This window comes from Mastigoproctus giganteus, chromosome 4 (assembly GCF_048544385.1).
Source record: "Mastigoproctus giganteus isolate SK-2022 chromosome 4, ASM4854438v1, whole genome shotgun sequence".
Classification (NCBI taxonomy): domain Eukaryota; kingdom Metazoa; phylum Arthropoda; class Arachnida; order Uropygi; family Thelyphonidae; genus Mastigoproctus; species Mastigoproctus giganteus.
The window spans coordinates 148,491,854-148,518,775 of record NC_143578.1 but is presented as its reverse complement, the minus strand read 5'-3'; the positions used below and the strand labels follow the sequence as shown (position 1 = coordinate 148,518,775).

The following is a 26,922-nucleotide window of genomic DNA, read 5'->3' as shown; positions in this document are numbered from 1 at the left end:
ATCTTCACACATGGATAAAAGAGGGCATATGATAGAGACATTACTGAATCAACAGCAGTTAACCTTACTAAATACTGGCCATCACATTTATGTCCATCTACCCACAGGCTCCACTTCAGCAATTGATCTGTCAATCTGTTCCCCCATACTGTTCCACAGTATGGAGTGGTCAACCTTGTATGATCCACACAACAGCGATCATTTTCCAATTATATATAAAATACGAACCAAACAATCCCACTGTCCAGATTACAGAGTAAAATGGAAATTCGCAAAAGCAAATTGGACAAAATATTCAGTCTCTGTGTTTATATTGATGATCAATTTATTAAATCACAACCAATAGATGAAGTCACTGAGCACATTACCACACAAATTTTGGCAGCAGCTTCTGAGGCAATTCCTCAATCCTCTGCAAACCAAAAAAGACATGCAAAACACTGGTGGAATGAGGCTTGTAACAGTGCAAAATGAGGAAAAAAATAAAGCTTGGAATCTATTTTGTAGTTTTCCTACAACAGCCAACCTCATTTTATATAAAATACAAAATGCAAGGGCATGACAAATCAGAAGGCAAGCCAAAAAAGAATCCTGGATAAGATTTGCCAGTACTATCATGAAGGACACCAGCAGTCAGCTAATATGGAAGAAAATTCAACAATTAAATAATAAGTGCATTCCCTTTTCTGCTCCAATCTTGATTAAGAATGGACTAGAACTGTCTTCCCCAAAGGAAATAGGCGATTTCCTTGGAGAGACTTTCAGTCAAATATCATCAGCTTCTGCATACGAGTTCTTTCCTGAAAATCAAAACCTCTGTGGAAAAATATAAATTAAATTTCAACACCACCCAATCCCTTCCTTATAATCAGCCATTCATCCTAGCTGAATTCCAAGAAGCTCTGAACACATGAAGAACAATCCCTTCCTTATAATCAGCCATTTATCCTAGCTGAACTCCAAGAAGCTCTGAACAGAAGAGCAACAATTCCTTCCTTATAATCAGCCATTCATCCTAGCTGAACTCCAAGAGGCTCTGAACAGATGAGCAAACAGCGCAGCAGGACCTAACGGAATCTACTATATAATGCTTAAACATCTAAATAATACAGCTTTAAGATTATTACTAGTTTTCTACAACTCGACATTTCTTGAATGTGTTTATCCTTCCTCATGGCATCATTCTGTAATTCTTGCCTTTCCTAAACCAGGAAAGGATCAACACTTCTACAAAACTACCAACCAATTTCCCTAACCAGCTGTTTAAGTAAAACACTAGAAAAAATTATACATGGAGATTAAAATGGATCGTAGAAAGCAAAATGCTGCTAACTATCAGCCTATATGGTTTCTGACAAAACAGATCCTGCTTGGACCTTATGGTAAGAGCCGAAACTAACATTCACAATGCATATGTTAAAAATGAACATTTGGTAATGGTAAGTTTAGATATTGAAAAGGCATTCGATACCACATGGAGGTAGGGCATTCTTCGAGAGCTGTATGCCCTAGGGTTGAGAGGACACATACCTCAATTCATCCAGAACTTTCTTAAGTGCAGAACCTTTCAAGTTCGTCACCAGAATGTACTTTCACAATATTTTATTCAAGAAGAAGGGGTGCCTCATGGGTCCTTACTTAGTCCTACCCTCTTTGCAATTAGGCTAAACACCATGATGCAGAATATTCCCAAAACCATAGAAATATATATGTATGCCGACAATCTTGCTATATCATGCCATTCACCAACCATAAACAGCATAGAGAGACAGTTACAACTTTCCATAAATAAGTTAGAGACATGGACTGTACAAAATGGTTATCGCCTGTCAAAGCAAAATACAATTGCAATTCATTTCTGTAAAAAGCGCAGATTATATCCAGAGCCTGAACTTAAATTAAAAAACCAACCAATCCCTCTTGCCAGCAATATCCGCTTTTTAGGTTTAATCATCATCATCATCAGCCATTTCAATTCACTGCAGGATGAAGGCCTCTCCAGCAACTTTCCAGTTCCTTCTGTTTTCAGCACTGGCCATCCATTTACTACCCACAAACTCATGAATTTCATCTATCCATCTCCGCCTTTGTCTTCCAGGTTTTCTTCTAGCTCCTCTTGGGTATCATTCTGTTATTTTCTTAGTCCATCTGTCATCATGTCTTCGAGCTATGTGTCCTGCCCAAGACCATTTTAGTTCTTTAGTTTTGATAAGAATGTCCTTTACTTGAGTTTGCTGCCTAATCCATGTGTTTCTCTTCTTATCTGACAGTCTGATTCCCAATATAATTTTTTCCATTCTTCGCTGTGTAGTTCTCAGCTTCTCTTCCATTCTTTTGGTGAGTGCCCAAGTTTCACTTCCATAAGTCATGGTGAGGAGTATACATTGGTTCATTATTTTACATTTCAGACAAACTGGGATATTGCTCTTCAGTACGTGACTATATTTCCTGAATACTATCCATCCAAAATTTATTCTTCTCTTGACTACCAGCCACTTATCATTATTCCAGCTAATAACTTGTCCCAGATAAGTATATGACTCCACCTTTTCAATTACTGCTGCTTCAATCATTATTTCCCTTTCTTTGGCATACTTGTTCATCATTACTTTTGTTTTAGCCATATTCATCTTTAGTCCAAAATCCTTACTAACTGTGCATAACTGATTAAGATTTTCCTCTAATTCTTTGGGATCGTGGCTTATAACCATGATGTCATCTGCAAATTGTAAATGGTTTAGGTACTCTCCGTTCACATTGACTCCTTTCTGCGACCAGTCTAATCTTCTGAAAGCTTCCTCAAGGGCAGCAGTAAACAGCTTCAGAGATATTGTGTCTCCTTGTCGAACTCCTTTCTCAATTTTAAATTTCCTACTGTCTTTGTCTAGTCTAATAAAGGAAGTAGCACTCTCATATATTTTCTTCAAAATCATAATATGTGGGGTATTTATGCCTTGTCTTTCCAGTGCCTGAAACATTGCCTTATGCTGTATGGAATCAAATGCCTTTTCATAATCCACAAATTCCAGACATAACGGTGTTTTATATTCATTTGCTTTCTCCATTAGCTGTGATATTACATGAAGGTGATCCATAGTTGAGAATCCTGTCCTAAAGCCAGCTTGCTCTTTCGGTTGATTCTCATCAATTATTCTTTCTAATCTGTTAGTAATGACCCTTGTGAACAACTTGTAGATGTGGGATAACAAGCTAATTGGTCTATTATTTCCAATTTCTGATTTATCTCCTTTCTTATTCATCAAAACTATGATTGCATTATTCCACTCATTAGGCGTCACACCTTTTCTAATGCACTTTGTGAAGAGCTTTGCCAGTTTTTGTGTTATGTCTCTTCCTCCCAATTTTAACAACTGTACAGTAACTTCATCTTCCCCCGGGGCTTTCCAATTCTTCATTTTCTTCAATGCATGTTCTACCTCATCAGGAAGAATATCAGGTATGTCGGGTATGTCGTGTGTGTTGCTACTTTGCAATCCATCTTCCCCACTGTTGGCATCATTCCCTTGCTCCTTGTATAATTCTCTATAGTAGTCTTCTGCTATTTGAATTATGCCTTCTCTGCTGTTTATAAGTACACCATCGCTATTCTTCAGTTTCAATATCATTTGTCTTTCTGTATTACTGCTCATGGCTGCTGATTTAAATCCTTTGTTTTCCTCTAGTGCTTGTTCTACTTTTCTTGTGTTAAATCTTCTTATGTCCTCTCTGAGTCTCTTTCTAATGGCTTTGCGTAACTCAGTATACTCAATTTTTTCCTTGTCAGTATTTATCTTGCTCTTCATTTTTCGCCTTCGGTTCATTATAAGTGTTTCTTGACTAATTTTTTCTTCTTTGGATTTCTTTTTACCTATAGGTTTCTTGGGCTTTATCACTTTCAGAAAGTTGTAATATTCCTCGTCGATATCTTGTTCCTGAGCAGTCTGCAGAAGCTCAAACTTGTTCTTAAGTTCCAGTACATACTGCTTTTTCTCTAATATTAAACCATACTTCTTAGGTTTAATATTAGATACTAAACTTAATTTTGCCATGCACATAACTTATCTCAGAACTCTCTGTTTAAAAAAAAACTCAATGTACTCAGAGCCATCTTTGCCATGGCATGGGGTGCAGATAGATGCACTCTCCTGCATTTGTATCGTTCGCTCATCAGGTCCCTTTAAGATTATAGTTCAATAGTATACGACTCAGCTAGGAAAACTGTACTTACAAGACTGAATACCATACAGCACAGTGCTCTTTGCACTGCTCTTGGGGCTTTTTGAACATCACTGGTCCAAAGTCTCTATATAGAGGCAAACGAACCACCACTCCACCTCAGGAGGAAAATATTACTCCTCACCTATGCTGCCAGGATTAAAAGCCTTCCAGATCATCCGAATCAACCACTACTTTTCAATCCTGAAAGGATAACATTCTATAACAATAAACCCACTGAAAATAGACCAACTGGTATTAGACTACAAGATTTGATGCATTGCTGGAATGTTTATTTTGAAAACACGCTGAAAGAAACCAAAATATCTTATCTATCTTGGTCCTCAAACCCACCTTACTGTGACACCTATTTCCAACAGTGTGGGAAAAAAGTCCCTGGAAAATTGTTATATCAAGCAACTGCACGAAGGACATGCTGCTAGCAATGCATAGAGCTGCTTAATGTATGCTGATGGCTCAAAATCGGATGCTGCCATAGGTGCTGCAGCAGTCTTTCCCACATTTACAATATCTGTATCTCTATGCAATCCATCTAGCTATAGAAAATATCAATATATGTCTCAACACTAATAGTTTAATATATACAGACTTCAAGAGTGCGCTTTCCACAATAAGTAACAATTTCACAACCCCACATCCCATAATAAAAGAAATCCGGTGTCGTCTGAATCATTTTAGGAATCTGAAACATACTGTAAGTTTCTGTTGGATTCCAGGGCATGCTGGGATGAAAAGTAACGAAACAGCAGACCAGGCAGCCAAGCACCCAAAGAGCAACGCACCTCTATCTTACCAAGTACCCTATATAGATTTCCTAAAATATATATCCAACGTATCTGTAGGGACCAATGGTTAAATATTTGGAAAACACATACAAACAATAAATTATTTGAAATTAAACATGAACCACAATATGGAGCTCCAGCTTGAGGAAAAACAGACACGGAGAAGTAATACTAGCAAGATTGTGCATAGGGCACACACACCTGACCTACTTGTTCCTGCTCATGGGCAATGACCCTCGTATATGCACGCATTGTTCATCACAACTTACAGTTCGACATATTCTTTTAGACTGTTTATTTTTATTCCCATATCAGAAATACTACCTTCCTCTCTCTGACTCAAATGCAAGAACCTTTATCACTAACCCACATATTGGGAAACAATGCCAATCTGGATGAGCTTTTCACTTATCCCAAACAAATTAGACTTTATGAATATATGTAATATCAAATAAGGCAAACTCCGGTACCATTCCAAATATTTGAATAGGCACACTTCGGCCTCAGTTGCCCTTGTGCCACAAAACTCTATACCACCACCACCACCCTCATAAAACCCTCCCAATGAATACAGAAGCTATACAGCTGAAATGTGTGCCATCAAACTTGCAGTAGAAAATATTCTTCATCTGTCCATCCATAAAAGCATGATATACGCAGACTTCCAAAGTGCACTTATGGCTTTACAGAATACTTCTTCTCAAACACATCCTTCAATAAAGTTCATAAAATCCAAACTGATGCATCTACAAGAACTCCAGCAAGTGGTCATTTTCTGCTGGATTCCAGGCCATGCTGGGATAATAGGAAACGAATGTGTGGACTATGCTGCTAAACATCCATCCAACAGAGAATTATCGCAGTATTATATTCCATATCTTGACTACAAAAGTAACATACGAAGAATATGTAGAGAACAGTGGAGAATTCAATGTCAACCCCAAACGCATAATAAAAAATTAAAAAAAAGTAAAGTGCAGCCATTATCAACCCACTGCAGTATGGAAGCCTCCTCAACAATTTATGCTGAGGGAAATGGACCATAATCTGACACGCTGGTCCAGTGTGGGTTGGCAGATCGACCGTATTCAGCAGTCAGGCGCTTGAACCCCGGTCTACACAAAGAGCGTGTGCTACTGCACTCCCACTCCTGCCCACTCAGCTACGGAAAAACTCCGCCAAATAAAACTTGAACCGCAATTGAGGACCTCCAGTTTTCGTATAAACAGAAGGGAGGAAGTAATCTAAACCAGAGTGTGAATTGGCCACAGTCATCTTACCCACCTTTATCTCCTCAAAGGTAATGATCCTCCACAATGCACACAGTGCAACTCGACACTTACAATGAAGCATATCCTTGTTGAGTGTTCTTTATACACCACTGCCTGCCAATTCTCTTTTAGCTTTCTGCCAAATGTTAAAGAACCCTTGACAATCTACCACATCATAGGTAACAATGCTAATCATTAGCATTAGCATTAGTAGAGGCATTTGATGACGAAAGCAAGCTTATGTAGCATCAGCCAAAAAAAAACAATAAATAAATAAATAAATAAAAATAATAAAATAAATAAATAAATAAATAAAAAATAACCACTTCCACTTCAACCCTCTGTTCGTTCGAAATACCTGTCCAGCTGAGCCTTAAACTTATTTAGGCTATCAACTTCCACGACAAGGGATGGAAGTCTATTCCACCAACCAACCACCCGCTGGCTAAAGGCAAATTTCCTCACGTCTATCCCACATCTGTCTTTTCTCAATTTGAATTTATGCCCTCTCAGGTGATTATTCTGAGCAGGAGGAAGAATCCCATCAGCATTGAGCATGCTCAAACCATTCAAGGCTTTATACACCTCTATCAGATCACCTCGCCGGTGCCTAGTCTCCAGACACTGTAATTTGCAAAACTTAAGCCTTTCTTCGTAAGAGCACCCCTTTGTTCCATTCACTAATCTTGTTGCCCTTCTCTGTACTCGTTCCAGCATCTCTACATCCTTCTTGAAATGAGGCCTCCAGACCTGTATACAGTACTCTAGGTGTGGTCTGACCATTGCCTTATACAAGGGAATAATCACCTCCTTATCCCTGCTAGAAAAATTCCTATATATCATTGACAATACACCATGAGCTACTCTTGCAGCCTGTCTGCACTGCTCAGAAAACTTCATATCTGCCTGCACAACCACCCCCAGGTCCCTTTCATTCTCTACCACTGTCAGTGTAGTCCCACAGAGTTGATGCGTTGCTCTGGGGTTGCTGTTTCCCATATGTAGTATTTTACATTTCTCAATGTTAAACTTCATTTGCCACCTCGAAGCCCATCTGCTCAACCTTTCCAGATCCTGTTGCAGTAGCATAGTGTCAGTAGTGTCCTTGACAACCCTGCCAACCTTCGTATCGTCTGCAAACTTGGACATTAAGCTTGATATACCATCATCAATATCATTTATAAATACAGAAATCAATAATGGACCCAATACTGAACCCTGAGGGACTCCACTAATAACATTAGTCCACGATGAACAGTGGCCATTGATTACCACTCTCTGTCTTCTCCCCCTCAACCACCCCTTTATCCATAGCAGCAATTTGCCTCCAATGCCACACTGCTCCAATTTGTGCAGCAGTCTTCCATGTGCAACAGTATCGAAAGCCGTTCTAAGATCCAAGTATATAATATCAAAGTGATTTCCTGCATCTAGTTCTTTTGTGACTGCATCATAGTATCCAATCAAATTGGTCAGGCAAGACTTCCCCTTAACAAAACCAAGCTGTGTCTGAGCTATGACTGAAGTCTTGTCTAGATGATCCTGCAGTGCTTCTTTAACCAGTGCCTCCATTAATTTTCCAGTAACAGAAGTTAAACTAACAGGTCTATAATTATTTGTGTCGCCCTTTGATCCTCCTTTGTGAATTGGGGTTACATTTGCACATCGCCAGTCCATGGGTACTTCCCCTGAGTCCAAGGAAGCTCTCATAATTATGGCTAAGGGTTTGCTTACTTCCTTTGCTGCTTCCTTTAATATAACTGGATAGATCCCATCCACCCCAGGTGCCTTTCTTGCATTTATCTTCAGCAATTTCTCCTCCACTTTACTCAGTTATTACAAGATTCTCTAGCTTACTGCCAGAGTTGAATACACCTCTGGCATTCCCCTCACTGAATAACTCCTCATGTGTGAATGTCGATGCAAAATATTCATTCAGTTTGTTAGCTACCTGAGCAGGATCATCAACAGTTGACCCATCGATATCAAGTGGACCAATCTGATTCATCCCCTTCCTTCTAGAGTTTCATAAGTAAAGAACTCTTTGCTGTTTTTCTTTGCATCCCTTGCCAAAGATTTCTCGTAATCTGCCTTCGCCTGCCTAACCTCCTTTGTAACTTGGTTACAGATCAACTTTTATCTATCATAGGTTTCTGTGTCACGTGCTAATTTGTATGTATCCCATGCATTTTTCTTCTCTGCCATATGGCTCATTAGTTCATCTGACATCCACTTAGGCCTAAACCTTGAACAATATTTCTTAGTTGGTATGTAAAGCCTAGTAGCTTCCAAGATAAGTTCTTTGAATGCTTCCCATTTTGAATTTGTTGTTGGTAACATCATCAGTTGGTCCCACTTTATAGAATTTAAATACTGTCTCAGTCCATCATAGTCGCCTTTACGAAAGCAATAACCCTTCCCTTTACCCCTAATGGTAGTTACCTCTTTGAGTAAATCCCACTTCAGCACACTGTGATCACTGCCACCTAGTGGTTCATTTACCTGCAGATTCTTAATGCATGAAGAATCACTACTGATAATCAAATGAAGAGTATTACTCCCTCTAATTGCCTCCCGAACATGCTGATGTAGAAAACAATCATCCAATAAATCCACAAAAGCCTTGCTAGTGTGTGAGTGACCAGCCCCCAAATTCCAGTCAATATCTGGGAAATTAAAATCCCTCATTATAAGACTCTCTGATTTACTGGCCCACTCTATTTCCCCGTACAGTTTCTTATTATACTCATCAGAGTCATTAGGCCTATAGCACACTCCTACTCTCAATTTTGATCTCCCAATGCTTATGTCACACCAAACTGACTCGACACTGCACTGTCCAGCAATGTCAACTGGCTTCACTTCCTTGGATTTTATGTATTTCTTAACTAATAGCATAACCCCTCCTCCCTTCCTACCCTGTCTATCCTTTCTGTAGACATTGTACTCCCCAAATTCCAGTTCTGCATTCCTTATATCTGTGTGACACCACGTCTCTGAAATCCCCACAATATCTGCCTTTGATGTTTTGAGCAATACCTCAAATTCATCAAATTTATTTACTAAACTCCTAGCATTGGTGTACACGCAAGTATACATTCACCTGTTCCTTTTCTTAGCTACCCTAACACAACCTATGTGTTTATTTGTACCCCAATGATTCCCAGCAGTCTCTGAACTATCCTGCATCTTATTTTCCAGGCTGCGGCTCATTCCAATAGAAGCAGTGCAAGAATCATTTTCACCTCTGCCAGTGGCTACTGTTAATCTATTAGTCCTTGTATCCCCCCAATCTAGCAGTTTTCTGACCCACCTAACACTGCCTCGATAGCATCAGCAAACATTCTTGCACCCTTTCTATTTAAGAGTATCCCATCCCTGTAGAAGCAGTCTCTCATTTTAACAAGTACAGACCAGGCTGAAAAAAATTCTACCCCTTGAGCCTTGCACAATCCTTCCAGGGCCGAATTGATCGACAGGGCTCTCATCATATATTCCCTCCTATCGTGTCTGAGCAGAATTGCAGACACTTTCAAATTCAACCCTAATTCACGGCTTTTTTTCAACAGTGACCTGTACATGTTAAGTAATTCTGCCGGTCTCCTACTCTTAATATCATTAGTGCCAATGTGTACAACAATATTACCCTTTGTGCCCTTAAAATATCATATCTGCTCTACAACATCATCAACCTTTGCCCCTGGCAGACATACCCTGGTCCTGTTCCACCTATCCTTTTTACAAAGCATGTTTCCCGTTTCCCTGACAATAGAGTCACCAACAACTACTAGTTCCTTTGGGACCAGCGCATTCTGCCTTGGGGGCTGCCGCTGTGTTGCACGAGTTCTGCTGGAGTTCTTTCACTTTACGAAACAGATAAAATTATTTGATTGTTTTTGAGTAATGCCATAACAGTGAACATGCATGTGTAACATTCATAACAGTGATAGGTGCAATATGGCCTAAGTAGCCTTTGCACCAAAAAAAAAAAAAAAAACAACAACAAGAACAACAGTGGTTTTCAACCGGGGTGATGCAACATTCCAGGGGTGCCATGAATTTGTGTGTAAGTTACTTAAACTTATTTTTTAATTTATATATTTATTTCATTATAAAAAGGTGTACAGTATCTTTTTAATTTTGTGCAATAAAATTATTATATAATTTGTATTATGAATTGTCATTTTGTTTATAGTTATATTATTATAATAACTATCATATAACAGATTTTTTTAATATTATATATATATAGAGAGAGAGGGAGAATCAGATCTAACAGCCAGAAAATTGAGTAGGGGTGCCACAAAATAAAATAAATTACTTAGGGGGTGCCGTTATTAAAAAAAAAGTTGAAAACTACTGCACTAGCTAATCAAACATTTATTGGCCTTAGATGCCTAAGTGCTTCTTAACCAAGAGCTTAACTCCACCCCACACTTCTGTATGTCCTCTGTGTATGCATTGTGCTTATCATATTCATTATCAATTCCACATCCCTTATGTCTAAGTGGCACCGCATCTCCGATAACCCTACAATGTCATGTCTATTTGATGACCTAATCAATACTTTAAATTCATCAGATTTGTTTGCTATACTCCTAGCATTAATGTAAAATGAAGTATATATGCACTTGTTTCTGCTCTTATGAATTCCAACACACTTATCTCGTGAGCCCCCTCCCCCATGTATGCCTTGTAATCCTCGATGCGTTACTTTCCAGGCTACTGCATAGAAAGCAAAGATCACTTCACCTCTTATACTTGGTGGAAAGTGGGGATCCTCATGAGACAAGCATGCATGCACTCTATTAGCATAATTAAGAGCAGAAACAGGTACATATATACACAAATACTATGAGTATAACTACAAATTTGATTAAGTTAAGTGTTAGTATAAGTATTATGTTATTAAGTATTAAAAATAATTATTAATAATAAGTATGAGTATTCATTTTAGTTAAGTTAGTTAAGATACATTGGATCATGCCAGGATTTTATTCCTCTAGGATTGCATTCTTCTTATTCAAAAATGTTGTAGAGAAAATTTTGAGAAAATGTTTACAAATGTCAAATGAATAATAAGTTATTACAAATAAAACAGCCACCCCAATCTTGAAAATGAAGCTTCCAAATGGATATTGGGCAAAGGTAAAGAAAGCCAACATGAGAACCATGGCAAACTACAGGAAACTTACCAGACAAACTGGTTTGCCGCTACTGCAGTTTCTCCCTGGATTCTCAGTAAACAGATGGTGCAAGTCGAGAACGATATATTGATTGATACGTAGACCTGACAGATGATAACATCATAGTGTTAAGTTTGATTGACTGATGTTTTGATACATATATATATATATAAAGAATCTTTCTTTCTTTCCCTATTATTTCCTAACCTAACCTTTAAAGTTAGATAACAAACCTTTCCTATTATTTCCTAACCTAATTTTCAAGGTCAGGTTATGAAATATAATGAAAAATAAAGAAACCTTTTCCTTTTTCCCTACCCTATCCTTTAAGGTTAGATTACAAAATCTAACCTTAAAAACATACAAAGCAATCAGTAATATGGTTTTTTAAAGTGAAAACACTCATGAACTCCAGTAATCTGCTTTTAATAATGAGAAAAAAACTAATCATTACATTGTCTGTCACGCCTACGTGTCAATCAATACATCGTTCTCGACTTCTACTTCCACTACCAATAATGCACACTGTCTGTTTACAAAGAGTGCAGGAAGAAATTGCGGAAGGGGCAAATCAGTTTGTCTGGTATGTTTCCAGAAGTTTGAAGTGGTTCTCGTGTTGGCTTTATTTACCTTAGCTAGATGTTGTATGCATATAAAAAAGGACAAGCCAGTGACATGTTCATAATGCCAATTCTGCCTTGCTGTGTACAGCTTTCTACTGAAATGCAGTTTTATCAGACAACACATAATGCAACCATTTTTAAAATTACCTAACTTACAACATGCTCTAATAGATATCCTTTGGGAAAATGTAAATCCTGATAATCTCTTTACTTTATTAAAACTGTAAACTTCTATTACAAATATAATATAACATTTAAAGTTTAAAATCCAATAATAGTATAATATTGCAATAATATAAATTGTAAATGGGAAATATGCAATGTAGTGAAAGAAGCTCTTTTACCAAAAAAACTCTGAACAACAACAACAACAACAACATAAGTTCCATACTGAAACCCAGAAACATTATTATTTATCTCTTTTGATTTAATTTACCTTTAGTAATTCACCATTACAATTATTTTTAAATATTATTTTTACCAGTATATATATATATATATTTTTTATCTGTTCTTGTTTGAAATAAAAACAAATAGCTGATTTTAAATGAGAATGTAATTTTTGCTATTTCAGTTGCTCCTCATCAGCCAGATCCACCTAGAGTGGATAAAATTACAAAGAATTCTGTAACACTGTCCTGGAACAAACCACATGATGGAGGAAGCAAAATTTTGGGCTACTTGATTGAAAAAAGATTGAAAGATGCAAAGGAGTGGGACATAGTTAATAACTTTCTTCATGTTGATACTTCTTTTGTCGTAAGTATCTTCAAAAAGAAATTTTATAATTAATATCTTATATCTATAAATCAAATTTCATATTTCCATATAAATTCTGGCCATTAATTGTCCTAGACATCACTTTAATATTATAGTATAATTGAAAAAATGTCCTTATCAGGCTTTGTGTTCATATCTAAGTTAGTAAAAGTTATGTTAAGTGATTTTTATTAAAAAATAAAGTAATGTTATGGGATGCTTGATTAGGAAATAGTGATACCCCAGTCATCACAAAATCTCCTTAACTTTCTTTTGTTTTATTTCTGGAATAAGTTTTTATTTATTTCTTTGAGCTCTTTTTGGAGTGCCAGAGCTGTACCAGACTAATATGTAACTTTTAAATATACTATTAAATGCTACTTATTAAATATATTTTTTTTAATTTTTTACTCAACAAATTAAAATTTTAAAAATTACTTAATTTTATTGTAATAAAATATCATAATATTAATTAATATTATGAAATATTTTAATGTTTTATCATTATATCATATTTTAATACTATATAATCAAATTTAATATTTATATTTTTATTACTCTATATTTAAAATGAAGGGTAACAATGAGACTAGTAACAACAACAACAACAGATTTGTATAATTTTAATCTTAATCTCAATCTAATTTTAATCTTTACTCTGTGTGTTTTGCATCATTACCTTCACGCAAACTTGGTTGTAAAAACAAATGATATGTGCCAAATTCTGTACATATATTTAGCCTTTTTTATGTATCATGCTTTCAGTTATTACCATTAGACACCTTTTCATTGACGGTCCAGGTTTTAGCAACATTCATTTTACCGCTTTTAACCATCTGACTGAGCCTTAATATACTCAATCAGATTTTATCCAACAATGACAATGTGTCACCTGTTTTAAATTTTTACATCTTTTTAATTTATATAAACATATATAAAATTCTGAATATATATATATATATATATATTTTAATACTTTTGACTTGTGACGAGGTAACTTTTTTTCCCAAAAGGTTACCAGAATTTATTTATTTTTAAATGTGTCTAAGCATGTCTTTGCACATAATAGCCTTTAGTGCTAATGTGCCAATAAAAACATAATCCAATCCAATGCTTTCAGTTTTATAAAGGGATTTGTACATAATTGTGGTATGTTATACTTTCATCCTTTGAGGAATATAACCTTGGAGTTGCTCTAGATTATTTTGGCTGCATTCTCCATACAATAATACGATCTCACATAAATCATGTTTGGAAAACGCTTTCATATGATTTTACAAATGTGAATGCAAATAAACACCAAGAAGTTGTACTTCCAAAGAATTTCAATGTGCTCTTCATTCAGTTTATGTAGCTTGGCCAACTGTGATATATAAGTTGCATGCTTCGATTAGTGCATATTCTGAATTTTTTGCTGTGCCAATTGAAGGGTCAATTCAGAATCATATTTCCATAAAATTCTGTACTGCAAGGTAGTTGCCATTTCCAGTAGACCTGAATGTGGCAATTCTCGTGATGTTGAAACCAACAATTCCCACATTTAAATAAGATGTTGGCATTTATTTTGTACTGTGGCTTACCTTTCCTTTCAAAACTATATCAGTATTATTTAAATTATTAATTGAAGCACCATTTATTAATTGAAGTGCCATTCTGTAAACAACATAGAATGTTGTAAATTATTTGTGTATATCTGTTGTTTTGTTATAAGATTAAAATTATTTCAATTTGCTGTAGTTCTTGTACTTACATTGTTACCTTTAGATATAATTTAGTCAGTAATCAACTCACAAAGGAGGATAGACAAGCTAAGACAGATTATGAGAAGTCTCTGGAAAAGAATGCAAAGAAAAACAGCAGATATTTCTAGGCTTATATATTGGGCCACTTGATGACTATGGGTTAACTGTTGATGACCCTGATAAGGTTGTAGACAAATTGAATAGGTATTTTGCATCTACATTCGGAATTGACATGAGGAATTCTTTAGGGAAGAGAATGTCAGAAGTTCATCAAACTCCAATACTTACTCTATATTTAAAATATAGATAACTGAAAGGAAAGTGGAGGAGAAATTGTTAAAGAAGGACATAAAAAAGCACCTGGGGTGCATGAAATATATCCAATTATATTAAGGGCAGCAGCAAATGAGGTAAGCAAACCATGGATCTCAGATTAAAAGTAGAAACAAACATCAGGAATGCATTCATCCAAAATGAGCATCTCGTCATCGTATGTCTTGATATAGAGAAAGTGTTCGACACCACATGGCATTTTGGTATCCTGAGAGATCTGCATTCCCTTGACTTGAGAGGCCACTTACTATATTTCATACAGAACTTCCTTCAGCACAGATTCTTTCAAGTTTGATACCGACAGGTCTCGTCCCAAAGATATGTACAAGAAGAAGGGGTCCCACAAGGCTCTGTGCTCAATGCCACCTTATTCGCAATAAGAATAAATCACTTGACTAAAAATATTCCCATCACTGTGAGTTCGTACCTCTATGCCGATGATCTCACCGTTTCATGCAGCTCGCAAAACATGACCTTCATTGAGCGGCAGCTCCAAATTTCAATTAATAACATTCAGCTATGAATGGCACAGAATGGGTTTCGATTTTCTTGCTCAAAATCTAAAGTAGTTCACTTTTGTAACAAACGCAAAATGCATCCAGATCCAGAGCTACACTTAAAAAATCATCCTCTATCAGTTGCGAACAGCATTCGTCTCCTTGGTGTGATATTCGATAGAAAATTGAACTTCGTGGAATTCGTCAAATATTTATGGACATGACATCCATGCCAGAAGAAAATGAACATACTCAGAATTATTTCTTCAGCATCATGGGGTGCAGATAGGTACACGTTACTTCATTATGGAGCCCTAATCAGATCTCACCTTGATTACGGTGCTCCAGTGTATGATTCAGCTAGGGAGAGCGTGCTAGCACGGATTGCCCCTATTCAACATTCTGCCCTAAGGATAGCTATAGGTGCTTATAGAACTTCGCCAATTCAAAGTATTTTCATTAAAGCTCATGAACTTCCCCTAAGCCTCAGGAGAAAGATGTTACTTCTCAACTATACGACTAAAGTCCAAAGTCTACCTACCCATCCGATCAGACTGATAATTAATGACCATCAGTTCACAATGTACTATAGAAATAAACCCAGGGCAGTTCAACCTACTGCCATCAGATTTCAGGCATTATTACAATCTTGGAATATACATTTTGACAAAGTTCTTCAAGATCCAAGCAGTTCGGATCCCCCATGGGGGATCCGGACTGTTTAAGTGTAGCTCTGGATCTGGATAAAAAAATCTTATATAAAACCATCATGTGACAGTTATTTCCTAAACTGGGGAAAGCACTGTGTTTCAAATGTCAACATACAACAACTCCACATTGCCCACACACAAAATTATCTACATTTTGCAAAAATATATACTTATGGGTCAAAATCTGAAAGTGGAGTGTGTGCCGCAGCCATCTTCCCTCATAAAACCTTCTCCGTATCGCTTCCCAATGAATGCAGCAGCTATATAGCTGAATTATATGCCATCAAACTTGCAATAGAAAATATTCTCCATCTGTCCATCCATAAAAGCATGATATATATGGACTCCCAGAGTGCACTTATAGCCCAGAGTGCGATTATAGCTTTACAGAACATTTTTTCTCAAACACATCCTTTAATAAAAATTATAAAAATCCAAACTAATGCATATCTAAGAACTCCAGCGAGTGGTCATTTTCTGCTGGATTCCAGGCCATGCTGGGATACCAGGAAACGAATGTGCGGACTATTCTGCTAAACATCCATCCAACAGAGAATCATCACAGTATTATGTTCCATACCTTGACTACAAAAATAATATATGAAGAATATGTAGGGAACAATGGACAATTCAGTAGCAAGCCCAAACACATAATAAACTCTGCCAAATCAAACCTAAACCACAGTTATGGTCCTCCAGCTTCCATGTAAACGGAAGGGAGGAAGTAGTCTTAACCAGAGCGCGTATTGGCCACAGTCAACTTACCCACCTTTATCTCCTCACAGGTAATGATCCTCTGCAATGCATACAGTGCAACTCTCCTCTTACTATGAAACATGTTCTTGTCGAGTGTGCTTTATACACCACTGCCCGCCAAGACTCATTTAGCTTTCTTCCAAATCTTAAAGAACCCCTGTCACTCTACCACATCATAGGCAACGATGCTAATCTGCTGGAATTTTTCCACTTTATTAAACCGATAAAATTATATCGCAGTTTTTGACTGATGTCATAACAGTTACTATGCACGTGTAACATTCATAACTTTGATTAGTGCAATATGACCTAAGTTGCCCTTGCACCAAAAAACAAAAACTAAAAGGATCTTTTTTATAAAAATTTTAGCATACAAAATTTTTCTTTTGATGACTTCAATAAGGAAGTTGCCTTTCGTTTTAGTACTGACTCAAAATCTAGACAAACTGGGAATTGGATTCTAGGCTTTTTTCCAAGAATATGTAAACTTACTATCTCCTTAGAATGCTTATATATTGGTTGGTCTTCTCACAGTGGTTACCAGGTGTTTTTCATGTCTTGGTTACGGAATCACACTACTGCCTCCAGTTCTCAGGATGTTCTACCTTGCTGTCACTGTGCCCAAACTGGACACATCTTCGAGGACTGTCCCAATAAAGACCAGCCCCCTTGTTACTGCAACTGTAAGCGTAAAAAGAACTATCAAAAACATTGAGTCCAAGTTGTTACCCGTAGTGAATACATGCGAGGCTTGGAAAATGTAAGGAATCATACTCAATAAGAATAATACATCATTAAATTAAAATCATAATTATAGTTCTAACACATATAATTCTTCTGTTAAAATTCTTCAGCTTAATGGTCAAAATTCAAAAACTCTTGCATCATTCAAAATGAACTTCTGCAAGTATCTTTGGAGATACTATTGATATTTTGTTAATTCACGGGCCTTATTATTTGCATGGAATAATTACTGGGTTTCTTACAACCAAAAGATTCATAAGACTCTTTTTGTTGTAAGATGCACCAGATCAACATCCTTGTTCTGCTATTGTGCTTTTGAATGATGTTTTGGAGGTTACTTTGATTGGCTGTCTAAGTTTCCAATTTGTAATTTGTACATATATCTCTCTGGTCGCTTTGGAAGTATCTATTTATTTTCAGTTTATTGCTCTCCTCAAGATGAATTGGGTGGAACTCTTTCTTTTCTTGATCACGCTTTCAGAAACTTGGGCCCTGCAAATTTTATTGTAGGGGCAGATTTTATTACCAAGTCCTTGACTTGGTTCTGTTTTTCTTCCAACTCACATGGTCATCTATCTTCTTGAGAATTTTATGATGCAGAATTGACTTATTATTCTTAACAAACCTGATCTACCATTTACTTTTTCTTCTTCTATTGATTTAATGCTCTGTTCTTCCTCCGTTTTAAACAAAATCTGTTCTTTAGCATTAGCATTAGTAGAGACACATGATGCAAGAAAGCAAGCTTATACAGCATCAGCCAAAAAAAAACCCTTCCCATTTCACTGATTCATTCATTCCAAATGTTTGTCTAGTTCTGTCTTGAATTCATTTAATCTATTGACTTCCATAACAACAGATGGAAGTTTGTTCCAGCAATCAACTATCCACTGGCTAAAGGCAAACTTCTGCACATCTATTCTACAACTGTCTTTGTCAATTCAATTGTGCATTTTTAACTAAATAAATATAGCAACCTAGTTATTAGAAACATTACATATAAGTTGACAGGGGATAAGAAAGTCATATAACTTACTCGGAAATAATATTCGATACTGAAACACATAAATATATTGTTATAACTGCATTGGGATATAGGTTAAGGGTTATATTTTGTATTGGAATTTTATTGAACTTGAATAGAAATCATGACTCAGACCAGAGCAGCAAAGCAAAAGGCTCAAATTAGTGGAAGTGCTGTGGCTCAGGGGAGAACTGAGGGGGGGTTGTCCTCTGAATCACAGTCTATTGAAATGTACTGCTTGTTTGATGTTTGTGGAGCAGTCAGGAATGGGACATGATATTGCCAAGGGGAATGTCTTTGTGTGTGTGTGTGCGCGTGTGCGAGGAGTGCGAGGAAATCAGGTGCCAAGTCAGCATTGTTATGGGCTTATATGAGAGTTTGAAGAATATGGTGGATGCCCTCAAAGGATTTAAATTGAGGGGCCCATCAAGCTCTCAGCTATCCACATCAATGCCAGAGCTTGCACTTGAACATCACACAACACAGTTGCAACCCCAAAGGCAGAATTCGCTGGTCTTAAAGGAACTAGTTGTTGTAGGTGACCCTATTGTGAGTCTGCTGACGAGGCTACTAGAGACGGTCGTGTTCCAAGCCGCTAAGTGGATTTTTCTTATTTATTGATTTGAAATTATTGTTTTTCTAAAATTTTTGATTTAAATTTAGTAGTATAACATTATTTTGTGATTTTCTGATTAACTTGGTGTATTTATTCTTTACTCGGCCTTGTAATTGCATAAAAGTATCGGTAAAGGTTTCCACGTGTTTCAACTCCGCTACCGTTCGTAAATTTCCCGCCATTGTGATACGATAGTTGTATGCCGTACTAGATAGCGTTAGTTGAACTTCGCTATCAGTTAAATTGTACGTTTAAATAAATACATATAACGACTTAGATTACAAACGTAATATAATTAATTATATTTAACATAATTAATAACATAACATAATTAATTATAATTAATTAATAAATTAATAGAATCATGACTCAGACCAGAGCAGCAAAGCAAAAGGCGCAAGCTAATGGAAGCGCTGTGGCTCAGAGCAGAACTGAGGGGGGCAGTTGTCCTCTGACTCACAGCCTTATAAAATGCACTGTTTGCTTGATGTTTGCAGAGCAATCGGGTACGGGACATGATACTGCCAAAGGGGATGTCTTTGTGTGTGCGCGATGCAAGGAGTGTATCGATATCAGGCAACAACTCAGCGTTCTTGTGGGCCTATATGAGAGCTTGAAGGACAGGGTGGATGCCCTCGAAGAAACTAAATTGAGGGGCCCATCAAGCTCTCAGCTGCCCACATCAACGCCAGAGCTTGCACTTGGGCATCGCGTGACACAGAGACAACCCCCAAGGCAGAATGCGCTGGTCCCGAAGGAACTAGTAGTTGTTGGTGACTCTATTGTCAGGGAAACGGGGAACATGCTTTGTAAAAAAGATAGGTGGAACAGGACCAGGGTATGTCTGCCAGGGGCAAAGGTTGATGACGTTGTAGAGCGAATATCATCTTTTAAGGGCACAAAAGGTGATATAGTTGTACACGTTGGCACTAATAATATTAAGAGTAGGAGACCAGCAGAATTACTTAACAAGTACAGGTCACTGTTGAACAAAAGCCGAGAATTAGGGTTGAATTTGTAAGTGTCTGCAATTCTGCCCAGACACGATAGGAGGGAGTATATGATGAGAGCCTTGTCGATCAATTCGGCCCTGGAAAGATTGTGCAAGGCTCAAGGGGTGGAATTTTTTTCAGCCTGGACTGTACTTGTTAACAGGAGAGATTGCTTCTACAGGGATGGGATACACTTAAATAGAAAGGGTGCAAGAATATTTGCTGATGCTATCGAGGCAGTGTTAGGTGGGTCGGAAAACTGCTAGCTTGGGGGGAGACAAAGACCAATAGATTGACATTAGCCACTGGCAGAGGTGAAAGAGATTCTTGCACTGCTTCTATTAGAATGAGCAGAAGCCTGAAAAACAAGGTGCATGGTATTTCAGAGACTGCTGGGAGCCATTGCGGTACAAGTAAACACATGGGTTGTGTTAGGGTAGCTAAGAATAGAAACAGGTGCAGGTATACTTGCGTGTACACCAATGCTAGGAGTTTAGTAAATAAATTTGATGAATATGAGGTATTGCTCAAAACATCAAAGGCAGATATTGTTGGGATATCAGAGACGTGGTGTCACACAGATATAAGGGATGCAGAACTGCAATTTGGGGAGTACAATGTCTACAGAAAGGATAGACAGGATAGGAAGGGGGGAGGGGTTATGCTATTAGTTAAGAAACACATAAAAACCAAGGAAGTGAAGCCAGTCGACATCGCTAGACAGTGCAGTGTTGAGTCACTTTGGTGTGACATAAGCATTGGGAGATCAAAATTGAGAGTAGGAGTGTGCTATAGGCCTAATGACTCTGATGAGTATAATAAGGAACTGTACAGGGAAATAGAGTGGGCCAGTAAATCAGAGAGTCTTATAATGGGAGATTTTAATTTCCCAGATATTGACTGGAATTTGGGGGGTGGTTACTCACACACTAGCAGGGCTTTTGTGGATTTATTGGATGATTGTTTTCTACATCAGCATGTTCGGGAGGCAACTAGAGGGAGTAATACTCTTGATTTGATTATCAGCAGGGATTCTTCATGCATTAAGAATCTGCAGATAAATGAACCACTAGGTGGCAGTGATCACAGTGTGCTGAAGTGGGATTTACTCAAAGAGGTAACTACCATTAGGGGTAAAGGGAAGGGTTATTGCTTCCGTAAAGGCGACTACGATGGACTGAGACAGTATTTAAATTCTATACAGTGGGACCAACTGATGATGTTACCAACAGCAAATTCAAATTGGGAAGCATTCAAAGAACTTATCTTGGAATCTACTAGGCTTTACATACCAACTAAGAAATATTGTTCAAGGTTTAGGCCAAAATGGATGTCAGATGAACTAATGAGGCATATGGCAGAGAAGAAAAATGCATGGGATACTTAATATTAACACATGACACAGAAGCCTATGATAGATACAAGTTGATATGCAATCAAGTTATAAAGGAGGTTAGGCAGGCGAAGGCAGATTATGAGAAATCCTTGGCAAGGGATGCAAAGAAAAACAGCAAAGAGTTCTTTACTTATGTAAACTCTAGAAGGAAGGGGATGAATCAGATTGGTCCACTTGATATTGATGGGTCAACTGTTGATGATCCTGCTCAGGTAGCTAACAAACTAAATGAATATTTTGCATCGACATTGACACATGAGGAGTTATTCAGCAAGGGGAATGCCAGAGGTGTATTCAACTCTAGCAGTAAGCTACAGAATCTTGAAATAACTGGGAGTAAAGTGGAGGAGAAACTGTTGAAGAAAAACACAAGAAAGGAACCCGGGGTGGATGGGATCTATCCAGTTATATTAAAGGAGGCAGCAAAGGAAGTAAGCAAACCCTTAGCCATAATTATGAGAGCTTCCTTGGACTCAGGGGAGGTACCCATAGACTGGAAATGTGCAAATGTGACCCCAATTCACAAAGGAGGATCAAAGGCTGACACAAGTAATTATAGACCTGTGAGCTTAACTTCTGTTCCAGGAAAATTAATGGAGGCACTGGTTAAAGAAGCACTGCAGGATCATTTAGACAAGACTTCAGTTATAGCTCAGACACAGCATGGTTTTGTTAAGGGGAAGTCTTGCCTGACCAACTTGATTGGATACTATGATGCAGTCACAAAAGAACTGGATGCAGGGAATAACTTTGATATTATATACTTGGATCTTAGAAAGGCTTTTGATATTGTTGCACATGGAAGACTGCTACACAAATTGGAGCAGTGTGACATTGGAGGCAAATTGCTGCTCTGGATAAAGGGGTGGTTGAGGGGGAGAAGACAGAGAGTGGTAATCAATGGACACTGCTCATCGTGGACTAATGTTATTAGTGGAGTCCCTCAGGGCTCAGTGTTGGGTCCATTATTGTTTTCTGTATTTATAAATGATATTGATGATGGTATATCAAGCTTAATGTCCAAGTTTGCAGATGATACAAAGGTTGGCAGGGTTGTCAAGGACACTACTGACACTATGCTGCTGCAACTGGATCTGGAAAGATTGACCAGATGGGCTTCGAGGTGGCAAATGAAGTTTAACATTGACAAATGTAAAGTACTACACATGGGAAACAGCAACCCCAGAGCAACGTATCAACTCTGTGGTACTACACTGACAGTGGTAGAGAATGAAAGGGACTTGGGGGTGATTGTGCAGGCAGATATGAAGTTCTCTGAGCAGTGCAGACGGGCTGCAAGAGTAGCTCATGGAGTATTGTCAATGATATACAGGAATTTTTCCAGCAGGGATAAGGAGGTGATTATTCCATTGTATAAGGCAATGGTCAGGCCACACCTAGAGTACTGTATACAGGTCTGGAGGCCTCATTTCAAGAAGGATGTAGAGCTGCTGGAACGAGTACAGAGAAGGGCAACAAGATTAGTGAATGGAACAAAGGGGTGCTCTTACGAAGAAAGGCTTAAGTTTTGCAAATTACAGTGTCTGGAGACTAGGCACCAGCGAGGTGATCTGATAGAGGTGTATAAAGCCTTGAATGGTTTAAGCATGCTCAATGCTGATGGGATTCTTCCTCTAGCTCAGAAAAATCACCTGAGAGGGCATAAATTCAAATTGAGGAAAGACAGATGTAGGATAGACGTGCGGAAATTTGCCTTTAGCCAGCGGGTGGTTGGTTGGTGGAACAGACTGCCATCCCTTGTGGTGGAGGTTGATAGCCTAAATAAGTTTAAGGCTCAGCTGGACAGGTATTTTGAACGAACAGAGGGGTGAAGAGGAAGTGGGTTTTTTTTTTTTTTTGTGGCTGATGCTGCATAAGCTTGCTTTCTTGCATCAAATTCCTACTAATGCTAATGCTAATGCTAAACGGGGAACATATTGTGCAAAAAGGATAGATTGAATAGGACCAGGGTATGTCTGCCAGGGGCAAAGTTTATGACGTTGTATTGCAGATATCATCCTTTAAGGGCACAAAGGGTGATATTATTGTACACGTTGGCACTAACGATATTAAGAGTATGAGACCAACAGAATTACTTAACAACCACAAGACAATGCTGAAAAAAAGCCATGAGTTAGGCTTAAATTTAAAAGTGTCTGCAATTCTTCCCAGACACGATAGGGGGGAGTATATGATGAGGGCCTTGCTGATCAATTCGGCCCTGGAGAGATTGTGCAAGGATCAAGGGGTAGAATTTTTCTAATCCTGGTCTGTGCTTGTTAACAGGAGAGACTGCTTCTACAGGGATGGGACACACTTAAATAGAAAGGGTGCAAGAATATTTGCTGAAGCTATCGAGGCAGAGTTAGGTGGGTCGGAAAACTGATAGCTTGGGGTGGGATACACAGACTAATAGATTAACAGTAGCTGCTGCTTGAGGTAAAAGTGATTCTTGCACTACTTCTATTGAAATGCAATTGAGCAGCAGCCTGGAAAGCAAGACAATGGGAATTTCCAGGACTGCTGGGAGTCATAGTGGAACAAGTAAATACATGGGCTGTGTTAGGGTAACTAAGAGTAGAAATAGGTGCATGTATACTTGCATGTACACCAATGCTAGGAATATAGTTAATAAATTCGATGAGCTTGAAGTGCTAGTCAAGACTTCAAATTCAGATATTGTTGGGATATCAAAGACATGGTGTCACACAGACATAAGCAGTGTAGAACTGAAATTTGGGGAGTACAATGTGTACAGAAAGGATAGATAAAAAGGATAGAAGAAACACATTAAATCTAAGGAAGTGCATCCAATTGATGTGGGTGGACAATGCAATATTGAATCTGTTTGGTGTGACATAAGCACTGGGAAAGGAAAAATGAGAGTAGGTTTGTGTTATAGGCCTAATGAATCTAATGAGTATAATGAGCAATTGTGCAGAGAAATAGAGTGGGCCAGTAAATTAGAGTGTCTAATAATGGGGGATTTTAATTTCCTGGATATTGACTGGAATTTGTGGGTTGGTCACTCACGAGATTACGAGAAATCTTTGGCAAAGGATGCAAAGAAAAACAGCAGAGAGTTCTTTACTTATGTAAACTTTAGAAGGAAGGGGATAAATCAGATTGGTCCACTTTATATCGATGGTTCCACTGTTGATGATCCTACTTAGGTAGCTAACAAACTAAACGAATATTATGCATTGAGGAGTTATACAGGGAGGAGAATGCCAGATCACACATGAGGAGTTATACAGGGAGGAGAATGCCAGAGGTGCATTCAACTCTGGCAGTAGGCTAGATAATCTTTTAATAACTGAGAGGAAACTGGAGGAGAAATTGTTGAAGATAAACACAATAAAGGCACCTGGGGTGGATGGAATCTATCCAGTTATATTAAAGGAGGCAGCAAAGGAAGTAAGCAAACCCTTAGCCATAATTATGAGAACTTCCTGGACTCAGGGGAGGTACCCATGGACTGGAGATGTGCAAATGTGACCCCAATCCACAAAGGAGGATCAAAGGGAGACACAGGTAATTGCAGACCTGTTAGTTTTACTTCTGTTCCATGGAAATTAATGGAGGCACTGGTTAAAGAAGCATTGCAGGATCATCTAGACAAGACGTCAGTTATAGTTCGGACACGGCATTGGTTTATTAAGGGGAAGTCTTTTCTGACTACTTTGATTGGATTCTATGATGTAGTCACAAAGGAATTGGATGCAAAGAATAACTTTGATGTCATATATTTGGATCTTAGAAAAGTCTTTGATACCGTTGCATATGGAAGACTGCTGCACAAATTGGAGCAGTGTGGTATTGGAGGCAAATTGCTGCTATAGATAAAGGGATGGTTGAGTGGGAGAAGACAGAGAGTGGTAATCAATGGACACTGCACTTTGTGGACTAATGTTATTAGAGGAGTCCCTCAGGATTCAGTGTTGGGTCCATTGTTGTTTTCTGTATTTATAAATGATATTGATGATGGTATATCAGGCTTAATGTCCAAGTTTGCAGACTATACAGAGGTTGGCAGGGTTGCTAATGACACTAATGACAGTACACTGCTGCAACAGGATCTAGTAAAGTTGAGCAGATGGGCTGAGAGATGGCAAATGAAGTTTAGATTGACAAATGAAAAATACTACATATGGGAAGGAGTAATCGCAGAGTAACATATCAATTCTGTAGTACCACACTGACGGTAGAGAATGAAAAGGACCTGGGGGTAAGTGTGCAGGCATATATGAAGTTTTCTGAGCAGTGCAGACAGTCTGAAAGAGTAGCTCATTGTGTCTTGTCAATGATATACAGGAATTTTTCTAGCAGGGATATGGAGGTGATTATCCCCTTGTATATGGCAATGGTCATGCCACACCTTGAGTACTGTATGCCGGTCTGGAGGCCTCATTTTAAGAAGGACGTAGAGCTGTTAGAATGAATATAGAGAAGGGCAACAAGATTAGTGAATTGAACAAAGGGTTGCTCTTATGAAGAAATGCTTAAGTTTTGCAAATTACTGTGTCTGGAGACTGGGCACCTGCAAGTTGATCTGATTGAGGTGTATAAAGCATTGAATGGCTTGAGCATGCTCAATGTGGATGGGATTCTTCCTCTTGCTCAGAATAATCGCCTGAGAGGGCATAAATTGAAATTGAGGAATGATGGTTGTAGGATAGATGTGCGAAAGTTTGCCTTTAGCCAGCGGGTGGTTGATTGCTGGAACAAACTTCCATCTGTCATTGTAGAAGTTGATAGCTTAAATAGATTCGAGGTAGAACTTGACAAACATTTGGAGCAAGTGAATGGTTGATATAAGGTTTTTTTTTTTTTTTTTTTTGGCTGATGCTATATAAGCTTGCTTTCTTGCATCACGGTCCTTTGCTAATGCTAATGCTCAGTTTGAATCTATGCCCCCTGAGGTTTGTAATCTGAGCAAGAGGAAGAATCCCATCAGCATTGCGCTTCAAAAATTCCAGACTACTTTGCTTCCAAAGTCTATGTAATAACCAGAATCCACTTACCATTTCATTCGGAAAATCCGATTTGACAAAAGAATCTGAAAAAAGTTTCATAAAAAAAAAAAAAAAACACCTGGAAAAACACATCATGGCCCCTTGATGCCCTTGTCTTAAAACCCTTAATCAACAACAACAACCCATCAGCATTAAGCCTATTCAATCCATATAAGGCTTATACACCTCAATCAGATCGCCTTTCAGGTGCTTAGTGCTCATAAGCGCACCCCTTTG

The 26,922-nt window shown here is 38.0% G+C and overlaps 1 protein-coding gene across 1 annotated transcript in view; it reads left to right on the top strand.

The window, feature by feature from the left end:
* LOC150087120 (twitchin-like) overlaps positions 1 to 26,922 on the top strand; it is a 3,511,780-nt gene that overhangs the window by 2,343,781 nt on the left and 1,141,077 nt on the right. Inside the window, 1 exon segment of the mRNA XM_090372971.1 lies at positions 12,676 to 12,860. Coding sequence (XP_090229097.1) covers positions 12,676 to 12,860 — 185 coding nt within the window.